Genomic DNA, 17870 nt, shown 5'->3' on the forward strand with positions numbered 1-17870 from the left:
CCAGTCTCTTTCTCCGAACCTCGCTGAGGTGGTTTCACACCGACTTACTTTCCATGATGCACAGGCAAGCACAAAGGTCACAAAAATGGCGCTGGCCGCCCGTCTTTTACCGCGCTTGCTACTTTCTCGGCCTCTACCGGGCTGGGTCGCCCGGCTCCGGAGTCTCAGTTCGGCCGAGGTGAAGCGCCCATTGTCTGGACTTTGCTACTTCTGCCGCCGCCGCCTCGGCTCGGGAGCAGCCCCATTTCCTCGAGTCTCTTGGGCCTCCGCGGCCTTGGCCCTGTCTGCTCGGGGTCCTCAGCGTCCCTTGCTCAGCCCCCTGGAAGTCGCCTCAACCCTCCCCACTTTCCCTTCTTGCCCCCGGCGAACCTACAGCACCGAGGAGCAACCCCAGCAGCGTCAGAAAACCAAAATGATCATTCTGGGGTTCTCCAACCCCATCAACTGGGTTCGGACTCGAATTTACTCCTTCCTTATCTGGGCCTATTTCGACCAAGAGTTCAGCATCACAGAGTTCTCAGAAGGAGCGAAGCAGGTTGGTTTATTTCTCTAGGAGTAACCTATCCACCTCTCATGAATTCAGCAGTTAAGATACGCAAAAGTGTTTAGCGATGAGGTTTCAACTGGGTCTCAAATGATCAAATGTGGGTAGTGACTCAAATACAGAGCTCTCTGGCCACTTGCTGTAAATTAAGCTGCTGCTTCTGTTTGCACTGTCTCCGAGGAATAGGGGATTGATGGAGACACCAATTTGAAGTCCCTTAATTACTTTTTCTGTCCTCTGCAGGTTTTGAATCAGATAGAAATGGATTCAAAGCCTATTTCGGTCACTGAAAAGCTCCATGGCTTTATTTCTTCTGAAATGTGATTTTTTCTGAATGAAAAAAGAATGAAAAAGCCAATACTGATTATATGCTGGCACTGATATATTTACTTCTAGTTTTTTCAGTTTATTTCTATAAACACAGCCATTTATACTTATTTATGTGATCTGTCAGTTATAAATTGAATGTTTTCAATTTTATATAATCAGTGTCAATATTAACTCGTGCTTTTTGCTTCCCTGAGTCAATTCTTGACTAATCTGTGTTTTTACAAAAAAATTTAAAAGCAAAGAGCAAGCATAGTTAATAGCATTATAAGGGATAAATCTCAGTTCCTGTCAGTTCTCAAAATGTTTTGTTTGTGCAGAGGTAAATGAGCATGGTGCTACTGTCCTTCAGGATTCCTGCAGATGACTTGTGAGCTTGTCTACCTCCTGCTCATTTATGTGTCAATAAGGAATGGAAGTCATCCTCCCATGGACAGGACAGGAATCAAGCCTAACTCTCTACTTCCTTTGACCACAAAGGAGCATGGAACACTTTTTAGTCACTCTTTGATCCTAAAGGTCCTCCAGCTGTGAGCTATTTTAGCCCCCATCCTTGCTATAAAGTAGTATTTGCACCCATTCATCAGCCAGTCTGTATGCAGTCTTGCCTCATCTAAGTCAATTTTTGTGCATTTAGCCATTCTGATTTCCAAAAAGAATGTTAGGTCATCCATGGCAAATATTTAGAGATTCCATTAAACCAGTGGTTGCTTAACATGACCTTTCAGATCAAGCAAACCAGTTTTTTTAACACCTAGAGTTTAAAACGACATGGCTGAAAAGTCTTCCTACCTAGATCTCATAAGGCAACTCTTCCTTCTTTTGCATAGATGTAATTCTAGGGCTTGGGAATAATCTGGTGCATAAACATTGGCTAGATTATCTACTCTCATGGGCTCAACTTGCCCTTTAAACTAACCTCCCAACTATAGAATATTATCTTGGGATGTGAATATCAAGCTGTCAGTTAGATCATGCTGCTGCTGCTGCTGCTAAGTTGCTTCAGTTGTGTCCAACTCTGTGCAATCCCAGAGACGGCAGCCCACCAGGCTCCCCCGTCCCTGGGATTCTCCAGGCAAGAACACTGGAGTGGGTTGCCATTTCCTTCTCCAATGCATGAAAGTAAAAAGTGAAAGTGAAGTCGCTCAGTCATGTCCAACTCCTAGCGACCCCATGGACTGCAGGCTCCTCCGTCCATGGGATTTTCCAGGCAAGAGTACTGGAGTGGGGTGCCATTGCCTTCTGTGATTCATTAACATTTTTCTTTTTCAGTCATGGAACATGAAAGACACCTTCATGCTCATTATTCTAGTCTAATTCCCTTTTACAGATGATAAAAATCAAGTCTAGAAAGGTCAAATGATTAACTCAAGAATGTATAGCTAGCAACTGCTGAGGTGCATTGTTCTGTGACTCATTCTACAAGCATTCTTCGTTCTCCAGAGTTACTAGAAATTGACATAGTTAAGTATAACCTAGGCAAGCTTTTTAAAAACATTTTATAATTTAAATTTTTTTTCTCAAAGTATAATTGTAATGTTACAGATATACAATGTTACAGATATACAATGTAGTGATTCACAGGTTTTAAAGATTACACTCCATTTATAGTTAAAAATATTGGCTATATTCCCTGTGTTATACAGTATAGCCTGTAGCTTATTTTAAACCAATCTAGGCAAGCTTTTATTCATCATGTGAGCCAGAGGAATAGATGGTCCAATGATAGACAGTCCTTGCTGCTACTGCTGCTGCTAAGTCACTTCAGTCGTGTCCGACTCTGTGTGACCCCATAGACGGCAGCCCACCAGGCTCTGCCATCCCTGGGATTCTCCAGGCAAGAACACTGGAGTGGGTTGCCATTTCCTTCTCCAATGCGTGGAAGTGAGAAGGGAAAGTGAAGTCGCTCAGTCGTATCCGACTCTTTGTGACCCCATGGACTACAGCCCACCAGGCTCCTCCATCCATGGGATTTGCCAGGCAAGAGTACTGGAGTGGGGTGCCATCACCTTCTCCTTAAACAGCTTTATTAGCCCCACAAACTTTACTTCCATTGATAAGTACATATGATATTATCCCTGTTACTGCCATCAAACCACATTAACCATTTACTGTTTGTTTTGCAATATCTTTTACATATTTTGGCCTTTTCTATGAAGGAAAAAGCTATTTCCCAGAAGCCTGTTTAGGTTGCATGTCTGCATGCTAAGTCACCGGTCATGTGCAACTCTTTGCGACCCATGAACTGTAACTCACCAGGCTTCTCTGTCCATGGGGATTGTACAGGCAAGATTACTGGAGTGGGTTGCCATGCCCTACTCCAGGAATCTTCCCAACCCAGGGATCAAATCCATACCTCTTATGGCTCCTGCATTACAGGTGGATTCTTTACCACTAAGCCAGCAGGGAAGTCCCTTGTTAGGTTAAGAAATCTTATATCATCAAAGGTTTATCAGGGCAGCCTCCTAATGGGACATTATTACCTTACAGGATAATTTGCTCAGGTTTGATCATTGGCCACAGAAACTAGAGTATCATGGTTGGATTTCAACATGATTGTGATGTCTGTTCAGTTCAATTCAGTTCATTGGCTCAGTCGTGTCCGACTCTTTGCGACCCCATGAATCGCAGCACACCAGGCCTCCCTGTCCATCACCAACTCCCGGAGTTCACTCAAACTCATGTCCATCGAGTCGGTGATGCCATCCAACCATCTCATCCTCTGTCGTCCCCTTCTCCTCCTGCCCCCAATCCCTCCCAGCCTCAGGGTCTTTTCCAATGAATCAACTCTTCGCATGAGGTGGCCAAAGTATTGGAGTTTGAGCTTCAGCATCAGTCCTTCCAATTAATATTCAGGACTGACTTCCTTTAGGATTGACTGGTTTGATCTCCTTGCAATCCAGGGGACTCTCAAGAGTCTTCTCCAACACCACAGTTCAAAAGCATCAATTCTTCAGCCCTCAGCTTTCTTCACAGTCCACCTCTGACATCCATACATGACCACTGGAAAAACCATATTCTTGACTAGACAGACCTTTATTGGCAAAGTAATATCTCTGCTTTTCAATATGCTATCTAGGTTGGTCATAACTTTCCTTCCAAGATAAGCGTCTTTTAATTTCATGGCTACAGTCACCATCTGCAGTGATTTTGGAGCCCCAGAAAATAAAGTTTGACACTGTTTCCACTGTTTCCCCATCTATTTGCCATGAAGTGATGGGACTGGATGCCATGATCTTCGTTTTCTGAATGTTGAGCTTTAAGCCAACTTTTTCACTCTCTTTCACTTTCATCAAGAGGCTTTTTAGTTCTTCACTTTCTGCCATAAGAGTGGTGTCATCTGCATATCTGAGGTTATTGGTATTTCTCCTGGCAATCTTGATTCCAGCTTGTGCTTCATCCAGCCCAGCATATCTCATGATATACTCTGCATATAAGTTAGATAAGCAGGATGACATTATACAGCCTTACTACTACTACTACTAAGTCGCCTCAGTCGTGTCCGACTCTGTGTGACCCCATAGATGGCAGCCCACCAGGCTCCCCCGTCCCTGGGATTCTTCAGGCAAGAACGCTGGAGTGGGTTGCCATTTCCTTCTCCAATGCATGAAAGTGAAAAGTGAAAGTGAAGTCGCTCAGTTGTGTCCGACTCTCAGCGACCCCATGGACTGCAGCCTACCAGGCCCCTCCGTCCATGGGATTTTCCAGGCAAGAGTACTGCAGTGGGGTGCCATATACAGCCTTGATGTACTCCTTTTCCGTGATGTCTGTTACTTCTAAACAAATTTCACCCATCTTCCACACACAAAGGCTTACTATAATACATAGGTTGTTTCTGAACCCTGAGAGCATCTAAAATGTTTGCAAGGAATCATTGAGTCCATTTGGAAGTGTGCTTTTTCTCAAAATTCAACTCCATTATTATATTCAGTTCAATTCAGTCGCTCCGACTCTTTGTGACCCTGTGGACTGTAGCATGCCAGGCCTCCCTGTCCATCACCAACTCCTGGAGTTTATTCAAATTCATGTTCATTGAGTCGGTGATACCATCCAACCATCTCATCGTCTGTCGTCCCCTTCTCGTCCTGCCTTCAGTCTTTCCCAGCATCAAGGTCTTTTCCATTGAGTCAGTTCTTCGTATCAGGTGGCCAAAGTATTGGAGTTTCAGCTTCAGCATAAGTCCTTCCAATGAATATTCAGGACTGATTTCCTTTAGAATGGACTGGTTGGATCTCCTTGCAGTCAAAGGGACCCCCAAGAGTCTTCTCCAACACCACAGTTCAAAAGCATCAATTCTTTGGTGCTCAGCTTTCTTTATAGTCCAACTCTCACATCCATACATGACTAGTGGAAAAACCATAGCTTTGACTAGATGGACCTTTGTTAGTAAAGGAATGTCTCTGCTTTTTAATATGCTGTCTAGGTTGGTCATAACTTTACTTTCGAGGAGCAAGCCTTTTAATTTCACGGCTGCAGTCACCATCTGCAGTGATTTTGGAGCCCCCCCAAAATAAAGTCCTCACTGTTTTCATTGTTTCCCCATCTATTTGCCATGAAGTGATGGGACCAGTTGCCATGATCTTAGTTTTCCGAATGTTGAATTTTAAGCCAACTTTTTCACTCTCCTCTTTCACTTTCGTCCAGAGGCTCTTTAGTTCTTCACTTTCTGCTATAAGGGTAGTGTCATCTGCATATCTGAGGTTATTGAAATTTCTCCAGGCAGTCTTAACTCCAGCTTGTGCTTCATCCAGCCCAGCATTTCACATGATGTACTCTGCATATGAATTGAATAAGCAGGGTGACAATATACAGCCTTGACGTACTCCTTTTCCTATTTGGAACCAGTCTGTTGTTCCATGTCCAGTTCTAACTGTTGCTTCCTGGCCATTGTTGTTAGGGCTGCCATAACAAAATATATCAGTCTGGGTTGCTTAAACCATAAAACTTTATTTTGTTGCATTTCTGGAAGCTGAAAGTCCGAGAACAAGGTGTTGGCAAGTTTGGTTTCTTCTGTGGCCTCTGTCCTTTGCTTGTAGATGATCATTTTCTTTCTGTGTCCTCACATGTTTTTTTTTCCCCTCTATGCTCATGTGTCCCTGGTATCTCCATGTGTGTCCACTAATCCTCTTGTAAGCACACCAGTCAAATTGGACTAGGGCCCACCCTCATTTGACGTCATCACCTCTTTAAAAGCCCTGTCTCCAAATATAGTTACCTTCTGAGGTGCTGGGAGTTAGGGCTTCAATTTGGAAAACCCAATCCAGCCCATAACAGTTATGAGAGTTGTCTATCTGACACACCTTTGTATCCTCTTTCTCTCATTAGTTCTTCAAATTTCTTCTTAGATGGTTCTTCCTTTAGGAAGCCCCCTTATTGTCCACCCAGATAGTGTAAGTTCTCACCTGTATTCTCCGAAAATCATCTTGTTCTTATTCCTGTCATAATTCTTGGATTTGTCCATCTTCTTGGCTCTCTCCTCAAGTAGACAGGAAGCTCCTTGAAAACAGGTAGAGTCTTAATGCACAGCTCCATTCCTCATTACTAGTAGTGTGGAGGATTGCAGTTGACTGTCTCCCACTTCAAAGTGGGATCTTGTACTTCAAAGTTGAAGTCTACTGCATTAGACTGTCCAAACTCATTATCTTTTCTCCCACTTTACCAATGCCATATCTGTTTTAGACCTGTCTGAAGAGTTAGCTCAGACTGTAAAGAATCTGCCCGCAATGCGGGAGACCCGCATTCAGTCCCTGAGTCAGGATGATCCCCTGGAGAAGGGAATGGCAGTCCACTCCAGTATTCTTGCCTGGAGAATTCTACAGACACAGGAGCCTGGCGGCCTACAGTCCATGAAATCACAAAGAGTTGGATAGGACTGAGCGGCTAACACTTTCACTATCTATCTTAATGAGGGTCAGCTGCAGTCCAGATCTCCAGACTCCCAGTACTTAGATTGTACTGCTTAGTACTTAGGTACAGACTTAGGTTGTACTTAGGTACAGATTTAGGTTGTGCTGCTATGTATTCAGGATTCAGAGGATGATCATATGACAGTCAGGATGGCTGATTACTTCATTGTTATTTTAAAAGGAACTATATAGAAGATTTTTTTATTGAGAACCTAGTATATACACCACACACATTCTTTTCTCAGGTCCTTGGAGTGCATACATCATTAGCAATCTGCCCACTTACTATTGTGTGTGTGGAAAGGCTGCATAAGAAAAGTCAACAACTTTGAAGGAGTCATGCCTAACCATCGATATCTTAGTGTTGATAATGTTTATTGCCTTTATCATAAAATAGTCTTTGTTATACTTAGCCTTTGAAGTATGAGCATTGTACATTGTATGGTATTTCGCATGGTATCTTAAAATAATAATCACCACCCTTCCCCCACTTTTCGTTTCTTTTCAAGGCTTTTGCTCATGTGTCCAAATTGCTGTCACAGTGTAAGTTTGATCTATTGGAAGAACTTGTGGCCAAAGAGGTAAAGTATACTTTAATTTTCCTTTAAAAATGATTATTAACGTGTATTATTTTCTTTCATTAGAATGATATGCATTGTCCTTATTTATGCTTTAAAATAACATGTATGCCGTCACCCAAAGTAGAGTCCCTCTATCTTGCCTTTGGAGTACTCGGGGTCTTAAAAAGCATAGAATGACTTGCTACTTAAGGCATAAGTGAATATGCTGTCTTTCAGTTCTTACATAGAATGTTCTATTAGGAGTTATCTAACTGAAGAATCAGATGCCTCTCAGCCTTGCTTTTGAAAGTGAATACGTATGGCTGTAAATTTAAAAATAGTTTTACAAAATACATTCCATGAAGAATTCACTCAACTTTTTGAAAAGCTTTTGACAGTTCAACAAGTGAACTCTGGTTTGCTTTTTCCATACTTAGACTCTACGTGTATTGAAAGAAAAGGTTACTTCACTACCTGACAACCATAAAAATGCTCTTGCTGCTGACATAGATGAAATTGTGTACACATCAACAGGAGACATCTCCATTTACTATGATGAGAAAGGTAATCCTGGAGCATAGTCAATTTTAAATGGCCCACAGTTGTCCAGATAAGCTAAACTAGTGAAAGATCATGGGATAGTGGCATTTTGTTGGTACAAGTGGATATTTATAGAACTACAGAGAAAATAATTTATTCATTCTTTAAAGACCTTGCTCTGGAAGACTTGGGGTATGGTAATTGTTTTGAATGCCTTTCTATCTAGAAATTTGGGATGGTCATGTACACATTGCTGTTTTTAAAATGGGATAACCAACAAGGTCCTAGTGTGTAGCACCTGGAACTCTACTCAGTGTTATGTGGCAGCCTGGATGGGAGGAGGGTTTGGGGGAGAATGGATACATGTATAGGCGTGGGTGAGTCCCTTTGCTGTTCACCTGAAACTGTCACAACATTGTTTGTTAATCAGCTATACCCCATTACAAAATAAAAAGATTAATTTTAAAAAAAGAACTTTTCCCTAATGCTGTTTAATTCATAGAAGAGAACATTGTCACTTAAGTTAATGAAAATTGCCCAAGACAAGCTGCTCCTATGTCAAAGTGAAAATATTTGTGTTTCAGATTTCCTAACTTAAAGGAAACAATTCAGTATTTTAAGTGTCCAGCTGTATGTTAAGTAGAAGTAAAAAGTAAAAGAAAAAGTAAATACTGTTAGCTAAAGACTGTTTTAAGAGTAACATTAACTCAGAACTCCCAATTGGATTTATTTGGAGACAGTGAAAATAATTGAAAGGAACTTTTGCATTTATCTTGTTCTTTTCCTTGTCCTATTTTCACAATAGCATTCCTGAAAACTCAGTGACTTACTTATTCCTTCTACAAATATACACATATGTATTATGTGCTAGGCACATAGGAAATCTAGCCTTTGCTCACACACTTGCTAAGGCAGTTCTGATTGAGAACTCTTTAACAGTGAAAATATTTTCACATACATGTTAATTTGAAACATTCAGAAAGGTACTTTTAATGATAAATATTTTCTTCTCCCTAGTATTTCAAATTGCATCTTAGCATCATGGTCACTGCCTGGTTTTTGCACAGGACATTCTCATAATCACTGGGCATATAAAGTGAATTAGAGTAGACGAGAAGTGTTTTTTTCTTTCTGGCAGTTGGGGTTAAGTTAGCACCAAAAAAATGTGTTTTTCCCCCTACTGTTTTTTGGCTTGACAATAGATACCTGTTATCATAATTTTAGAAAATCCCACAAATGGAAAAGAATCCACATAGTACGGTTGGGCAATAAGTACCTGCTCAGTAAATAGTAGCTCTTATACTGTGTTACAGAGAGGGAGGCAAATACGTCGTAAACCCCAAGAGAATTTTCTAAAAATAAAAGGTGTCAATACAGGTACCTTAAGTTAGAATGAGCACAAAATTTGATCTGTAATGACTGTATAATTACTGCCAATTGCTAATTTCATTTTGGATATAAGGATGATAGATTATTGTCATTTGTATCTGTATGTGTGTATGTTTTTTCTCTAAGGAAGGAAGTTTGTTAACATCCTGATGTGCTTTTGGTATCTAACCAGTGCCAACATCCCCAGTGAAGCCATAAGTGGAGCCCGTGTGTTCCAGGTTAAGTTGGGGGATCAGAACGTGGAAACTAAACAACTTCTTAGTGCAAGCTATGAGTAAGTCTAATCACATTTATTGTTTCCTTTCTTTAAGAAATGGAAGGTAGTATGCAGACATGAAAACTAAAGGGAGCTTTAGGAAGAAAAAATTGAAATTTGACAAGTATCTATGAAGAGAGGTAGTTATAAAGACATACTGGCCACAAAACAGGAGCGTTCAGAAATTAGGAAGCAGTAATATTGCTGAACTTAATTTAACAGTGTTTCAGCTGTCTATTGCTACATTACAAACCATTCCAAAACTCGGTGACAACAAACAGCCACTCATTTTGCCTGCTTTTCTACTGCTCTGGAATTTTGGAAAGGCTCAGCTGTGGGGTTTTCTCTGCTTTACCTGGCATCAACTGGGATGGTAGGAGCCAGGGATTCATTTCCACAATGGGCTTCCTCACTCATAGGGCAGCACCAGGATGCTCCTTGGCTTCTCCACATAATGTCTCATTCTCCAAGGCCTCTCTTTGTAGCTTGGGCTTGTGGAGGTGTTAAGATAGTCACGTGTTTTACATGGTGGTTGGCTTCCAAAAGACAGAAGATGCTAGATGTAGCCCTCCAGGAAAAGGGCTATGCCCAGGATTGGAACAGCCTCACTTCTGCATGGTTTGCTGGTCCAAACAGTCACAGGATCTGCACAGTGAAGGACATGGAGATACTCCACCTCTTCATGGGGCAGAAGAGCACGTGAAATGTAGTTATGACCATCTTTGGAAAATAAAATATGCTGTAATTGGCACATGGACCATGCACTCACTAGATAATTATTGACCATCTCCTCTTTACCAGGTACTCTGGTGAGAGTTCAGACACAGAATTGAAGGGTTCCTGCCCTTAAGGAGGTACTGTCTAATGGGAGGTTAGCAACTTATTCAAATGAGACACTGTAGTGTATTATTATGTGAATAAAATTTGGAACAGTGAACAATTCAAGAGAGTCAGTGGAGATATACTTTAATATCTGTTTAAAAGAATACTTTTACGTCATTAAAGTTATACAAATTTGCTTTAAAACAATGAACAAAACCCCAAAATGACCTAAGAAAGAAAATGTATCCTGTTTCACTAAGGTAAAGAGAATTGTATCTTCATTTTTTCACTTCTTGAAGGAAATGTGCTTTTTTTTTTTTTTTTTTCCCATTTCTTTTTTCCTGTGTGGAATTTTGCTTTATTTGTAATTGCCCAAAATATTCTATATATTTAAGTACTTATTTAATTTAAATCTACTCAATTGTCTCTTTTTAAAGATATCATTTAGAACACTATAATCAACACTAACCTTTGGTTGTTCTGATAGTCCCTACTAAGATCACAGGCAGGTAATAAAGACTGCTATTTTCAAGAATGAACTTAGTGCCAGCTGTGAGTAAATCTAATCACATAACCAACCTCCATGGAAGTGCTGTTTTATCAGCGTAGTCCAGTTTTTTTCTCCTCATATTAGGCATATATTATAGCTAGTACTTAGCAGAAAAACACGTTTCTCTCGCGGACTGGCAGATATTGGAGTGTATATAGATCTGTCTATTAAAAATACTCAGTTGAGAATGCACTTCTAATTTTTGTGGGGATATTTTTTGTGATCAAATTGGTAGGTTAAACTTTTGATTTTTATTTACCATTATCTGTTAGCTTTTTGCTAAAAACTGCCTCAACTATGTACTTGCAAATTACATAGTGATCCAGGAAGTTTTTGAACTGATACAGGATACACATTGTTTATAACGTTTCCTTAGATTTCAGAGAGAGTTTACACAAGGAGTAAAGCCTGACTGGACCATTGCACGGATTGAACACCCAAAGTTATTAGAATAACTGTTCTTGGAAAAAGCAGCTTATTGAACTTTTGGCAATTACTGTGAAAGACTAAGGAAGAAAAAATTTTCAGATCAATTGATCTTCACTTAATCAAGTTTGTGGATTACTTTTGTATTATTATAAAATGTTCCTTGTAGTAAATAAGCATGATACAATAAAACATTTTCCATAGATTGTCATCACTTTCTGTAAAAGTCAAAGTAAAAAAAATTACAACAGCCCGTCACTGGTGTCATATTCAGTGTCATTTCTCATGTTACATGTATATGTATATATACACAAACTAATTTTACAGGCAGTAAAGAAAATTTACTTTTCTAAATTCATAGTCCTGAAATATTTTATTTGTGGTTAATACACTTATACCAATAATTCAAGTATGAGAAAGATTTACTTTTAAAAAGTCACTGCTGCTATTTGATTACCTCTTTGTTCACTAGCTAGGTGAGAAAGAACAGATGAAATTACAGCAGATGGGTCACTGCAGAACTAAAAATCAGTGAACCTGACTAAAGCACAAAGAGAAAAAGAAAATAGAACAGTGCCTTAGTCCCCTATGAAATAACATCAAGTCTTTCTAACATACTTGTATTTAGACTCCTAGAAGATGGGATAAGGCAGACAAAAACAATGTAAAAACAATGTCTGAAAGTTTTCCTAATTATGAAAATTATAAACCCAGAGATCCAAGAAATTCAACCATCAGGGACACACATAAAGAAAACTAAAGTACATCATAATCAAAGTATTGAAAACTAGAGAAAATTAGAAAAGCAGCTGGAGAAGAAAAAACAACCATTCCATACAGAGAGTGACTATATTTCTTTTCTTAAACTCTGCAAGTTAGAGGCCTTGGCATGGTATCTTTGAAAGAAAGAAATAACCTGTTGACCTGGAATTCCATATTCAGGAAATATGTCCTTCAGAAAAGGTGAGAAAAGACTTTCAGACAAGGAAAAGATCATAGAATTTGTTGCCGGAAGACCTGTTTTATAAGAAATGTTAGGGGCCAGCGGACAGAATAGTTTGAAAATGGACCCATGCATATTGCACAATTGATTTTGACAAAGGTGCCATGGTTATTTAATGAGAAAAGTCTTAACATAGAATAACTATATATTCACATAGTAAATAACCTCATCTTTTGCCTTACACGATACATAATTTTAGTACAAAATTTAGATTGTGAAATGGATCATAGATTTTACAAAAGCTAATACTCTAGAAATTCTGGAAAGAAATAGAAATTACTGTCTTGGGATAGAGAAAGATTTTTTAGTGAATTGTGAAAGAAAATTATTAATTGGAATTAATTAAAATTAATACTTCTGCTCTTTGAAAGACAGCAGCAAGGAAATGAAAAGTCAGGTCACAGGTTGGGGAAAACTATTTGTAATACATATTATCTGACAGAGGGCCTGTATTTGGAATATATAAATAATGCTTATAGCTCAATAATGGAAAATTAGCTTTATACAGCTATCATGACTCATCAAACTGTACTTAAAATGGGTACATTTTATTATATGTAAATTATATATTTTAATGCAAATTATACCTAAACAAAGCTTGCTAAAATATTTAGCAGGAAGAGTAATTTGCAGAAAAATAAGTGCTTAAATTTTTATAAAGTATAAAGCAGCTTATAGAAAATAAGATCAATAAGGCACATAATTGGCAGCCTGGATGGGAGAGGAGTTTGTGGGAGAATGGATACATGTGTTTGTATGACTGAGTCCCTTTGCCATTCACCTGAAACAATTATAACATTATTAATCAGCTATATCCCAATGCAAAATAAAAAATTTTTTAAAGGCACATATTACTAAAAAAGAAAAATGCAACCAGTTACACTATTCACTTTCTAGTTACACTATCTGTTATAAGATACATCTCCAATGGTTTTAAAAATAGATGGGGAATGTTTGACTTAGAATCAATGAAATGCAGTGTTATTTATTGTTTGTGAAAATATAAATAAATTGTAAAACTTCTAAAATGCAAGAGATTAATAAGGCACTAAATGCATGATAGTGGCAACTATCTGGGGAGGAAGGGAGTGGAAGGTGACTGTAATGTTTGATTTCTTCAAAAAAAGAAAATCTTGATACTTAAACTATGGTCTTTGTGTATGTTTTCTCAATAAAAAGAGCCGGGCGTTGGGGGCAATTCCAGTTCTATACAGAAGACAAGAGTATCCTGAAACATATTCTTAGGGCAGAATGCAAGGACACTCTCAAAGCTGACTGAAGTAATGCTAAAAGTTATTTATTACCATTTAACAAACCCAAAATTGAGTCACTTAAAGATAACAACAGTTACTTACTTCACTCATACACTTGGGCAGGGTTTGGCTTGGTTTGTCTGCTCCATGTAGTGTTGACTGAAGTCAGTTGGGGATATTTAGCTGAAGGCCAAGTTGATACAACATTGCTTTACTTGTGTGTCTGGCTTCTTGGAGATGTTTGGAAGGCTGGATGCACTGGGTCACTTTTGGTCTGAGCAATCTTTAAATTTTTCGTTACAAATTACGTTAGATACAGATGAAGTAAATTGGCAGATCTGCTATCCCAGTAAATTCTGTTGGTGTTACTGAATATAGCTGATCTATCCCTATTGTGTTGGGTTGTTTAATCGAAGATTTTGGTCATTTAAGGTTGTATGGTAGGGATTCTAGGTTTTTGTCTTAATCTCACTAGCTTTTATCCTTACCGATGCTACAATCCAGTTCCCGGTGAGTTCAACATGTTTTTGTTTGCGGGTGGAGAGCGGGGTGGGTGTGATGGAATTCTACATATCACTGATACCAGGAAGTATTTGTCTTTCTTTGGCTTATTTCACATAGCATCATATTCATTCAGGTTGTAGCACATGACAGGATTTCCTTCTTTTTTTAAGGATGAACAATATTCCATTATATAAATATACTACACACACACATATATATATATACCATATCTTCATTCATCTGTTAACAGACATTTAATTCGTTTCCATATCTTGATTACTGTGAATAATGCTGCAGTGAACATGGAAGTACAGATATCATTTTGAATAATGATTTCATTTTCATCTTCCTTGGATATATGTATCCAGAGGTGGATTGCTCCATCATATGTTAGTTCTATTTTTAATTTCTTGAGGAACCTCTATTCTGTTTTCCGTAATGGCTGTACCCCAATTTATATTCCCACCAGCAGTGCACAAGAGTTCTCTTTTCTTCACATTCTCGCCAGTTTGTTTACCTTTTGACTTTCTGATAATAAACATCCTCACAAGTGTTAGGCTTTATTTTTGAGTTTACCTGATGATTAGTGATATTGAGCACTTTTTCTAGTACATGTTGGCTGTTTATGTATCTTTTCTTGAAAAAATGTCTTTTCAGATCCTTTGCCCAGTTTTAAATTGAGTTATTTGGCTTTGTTTTGTTTTTGCTGTTGAGCTGTATGGATTCTGTATGTCTTGAATATTAAACCCCTGTCAGATGTACGGTAAATATTTTCTCCCATTCCACAAGTTGCACTTTGGTAATTGTTTCCTTTACTACACAGAAGCATTTTTGTTGTAGTACCACTTAATTTTTGCTTTTGTTGCCTTTGCTTTAGTGTCAAATCCAAAAAAAATCTTTCCCAACACCAATGTCAAGGAGATTACCCCCTATGATTTCTCTAGGAGTTTATGATACACAACTATATACTTTTGCCTTAGATTCATCAAACATTAACATTTTGTCATCTCTTTTTCCTTTTCTCTCTTTACACACACACATACATAGTTTTTATCTAAACCATTTGAAAGTAAGCTTCAGACTTCAAATACTTTTTCAACATGCATTGCCCCCAAATAAGAACATTAGCAATAATTCCATATCATCCAATATTTAAAACAAAATTTAAAATTCTACCAATTGTCTTAAAATTATCTTTTTGAACTGAGAGTCAATCAAGATTCACACATTGTATTTGGTTATTATGTCTTTTAAGTCTTTTTAAAATTTTTAGGAATCACCCTTTTTATGACATTTCAATTTTGAGGAGTCTAGGATAGTAGACATATACCATATGCCATATCCATTCTGAAGGAGATCAGCCCTGGGATTTCTTTGGAAGGACTGATGCTAAAGCTGAAACTCCAGTACTTTGGCCACCTCATGCGAAGAGTTGACTCATTGGAAAAGACCCTGATGCTGGGAGGGATTGGGGGCAGGAGGAGAAGGGGACGACAGAGGATGAGATGGCTGGATGGCATCACTGACTCGATGCATGTGAGTCTCAGTGAACTCCGGGAGTTGGTGATGGACAAGGAGGCCTGGCATGCTGCAATTCATGGGATTGCAAAGAGTCGGACACGACTGAGCAACTGATCTGATCTGATCTGATATCCTGAATGTGTTTGATTAACTTATTATAGTGTCATTTCTATAACTTGGAATTAGGGCTAAAGACTTAATTAGATTCTTATGTCTATAAGTGATCACATATTTATAAGTGGTTGTACTTCATAATATAACACATATATAATATATATATTGGAAAACTCAGCAGTGGCCACAGGACTGGAAAGGTCAGCTTTCATTCCAATCCCAAAGAAAGGAAATGCCAAAGAATGCTCAAACTACTGCGCAATTGCACTCATCTCACACTCTAGCAAAGTAATGCTCAAAATTCTCCAAGCCAGGCTTCAACAGTATGTGAACTGTGAACTTCCAGATGTTCAATCTGGTTTTAGAAAAGGCAGAGGAACCAGAGATCAAATTGCCAACATCCGTTGGATCATCAAAAAAGCAAGAGAGTTCTAGAAAAACATCTGCTTTATTGACTATGCCAAAGCCTTTGACTGTGTGGATCACAAAAAACTGTGGAAAATTCTTAAAGAGATAGGAATACCAGACCACCTGACCTGCCTCTTCAGAAACCTATATGCAGGTCAGGAAGCAACAGTTAGAACTGGACATCAAACAACAGACTGGTTCCAAATAGGAAAAGGAGTTCGTCAAGGCTGTATACTGTCACCCTGCTTATTTAACTTATATGCAGAGTACATCGTGAGAAACACTGGGCTGGATGAAGCACAAGTTGGAATCAAGATTGTCAGGAGAAATATCAATAACCTCAGATATGCAGATGACACCATCCTTATAGCAGAAAGCAAAGAACTAAAGAGCCTCTTGATGAAAGTGAAAGAAGAGAGTGAAAAAGTTGGCTTAAAATTCAACATTCAGAAAACTTAAGATCATGGCATCTGGTCCCATCCCTTCATGGTAAATAGTTGGGGAAACAATGAAAACGGTGAGAGACTTTATTTTGGGGGGCTCCAAAATCACTGCAGATGGTGACTGCAGCCATGAAATTAAAAGACAGTTGCTCCTTGGAAGGAAAGCTATGACCAACCTAGATAGCATATTCAAAAGCAGAGACATTACTTTGCCAACAAAGGTCCATCTAATCAAAGCTATGGTTTTTCCAGTAGTCATGTATGGATGTGAGAGTTGGGATATAAAGAAATCTGAGCACTGAAGAATTAATGCTTTTTAACTGTGGTGTTGGAGAAGACTCTTGAGAATCCCTTGGACTGTAAAGAGATCCAACCAGTCAATCCTAAAGGAAATCAGTCCTGAATATTCATTGCAAGGACTGATGCTAAAGCTGAAACTCCAATACTTCAGCCACCTGATGCGAAGAACTGACTCATTGGAAAAGACACTGATGCTGGGAAAGGTTGAAGGTGGACAGAGAAGGGGACGACAGAGGATGAGATGGTTGTATGGTATCACTGAGTCGATGGACAGGAGTTTGAGTAAGCTCTGGGAGTTGGTGATGGACAGGGAAGCCTGGCGTGCTGCAGTCCATGGGGTCACAAAGAGTCAGACACGACTGAGTGACTGAAATGATCTAAATGAACTTTGGGAGAGCTAAATGTGAATTGTTTGTCTTTATTTCTGTCAACCTTATTTAAAGGAACCCCTCAGCATCACTTTCTATGCCCTAACTCAGATTTATTTTGGTTTATAGCACTTATCACATCCAACATTGTGGTAAATGTTACTTTGTTGAATTGTTCCATTGTCTGCCTTTCCAACTAAGGCAGTAACTTCTATCTTGTCCACCGCTATATCCCCGGTGCCCATAATAAATTATGGTACATAGAATAGCTCAGTAAATATTATTTACATAATTGAATAACAAATGATCAAGCCTCACTCCCTACTGCTGCATTTCCTGGTTCAGGTGACAGAAACATTTTCCCCCTTACTTTTGACTTAATGCCCTAGTAAGCTGGATGTAATTTTTTTTAATCATGTGCAGTCCCCACTCAAGGCATATATGGTATTATTGGATACGTGACCTTGCTTTTACAATCCTATAATGTTATTTCTTCTGAATACCACATGGTGGAGCCAGTTATGTGGGGAATGTAAATACAGAACTTGCAGTAAGTTTGATAGGGCCTGAAAAGAAAGAAAGAAAGAGAAAGTGAAGTTGCTCAGTCATGTCCGACTCTTTGCGACCCCATGGACT

General features: G+C 38.9%; 1 protein-coding gene across 4 annotated transcripts; it reads left to right on the plus strand.

Moving 5' to 3' along the window:
• The first annotated feature begins 85 nt into the window (after nt 1-85).
• MAIP1 (matrix AAA peptidase interacting protein 1) lies at nt 86-11573 on the plus strand. 4 transcript variants are annotated; one of them, XM_006059321.3, is made up of 5 exons: nt 86-535; nt 7287-7358; nt 7775-7901; nt 9393-9540; nt 11271-11573. In XM_006059321.3, the coding sequence occupies exons 1-5, from the start codon at nt 86-88 to the stop codon at nt 11347-11349; spliced, it is 876 nt and encodes a 291-aa protein (XP_006059383.1). In that variant the 3' UTR covers nt 11350-11573. The 4 variants fall into 4 exon arrangements, 2 of the variants coding, with proteins under 2 accessions (XP_006059383.1, XP_044792928.1); XM_044936993.2 differs by having other exon boundaries at nt 10324-11333; XR_006548671.1 differs by having other exon boundaries at nt 9439-9540.
• Nucleotides 11574-17870: the final 6297 nt, after the last annotated feature.

The sequence above is a fragment of the Bubalus bubalis genome, chromosome 2 (genome assembly GCF_019923935.1).
Source record: "Bubalus bubalis isolate 160015118507 breed Murrah chromosome 2, NDDB_SH_1, whole genome shotgun sequence".
Taxonomy (NCBI): domain Eukaryota; kingdom Metazoa; phylum Chordata; class Mammalia; order Artiodactyla; family Bovidae; genus Bubalus; species Bubalus bubalis.

Bases quoted from the DNA above. Each gene is read 5' to 3' on its own strand.
- MAIP1 (XM_006059321.3), top strand. From the start codon at position 86: ATGGCGCTGGCCGCCCGTCTTTTACCGCGCTTGCTACTTTCTCGGCCT. The intron at 536-7,286 runs GTTGGTTTATTT...TTTCTTTTCAAG, and splicing joins TCTCAGAAGGAGCGAAGCAG to GCTTTTGCTCATGTGTCCAA. The intron at 7,902-9,392 runs GTAATCCTGGAG...TTTTTCTCTAAG, and splicing joins CATTTACTATGATGAGAAAG to GAAGGAAGTTTGTTAACATC.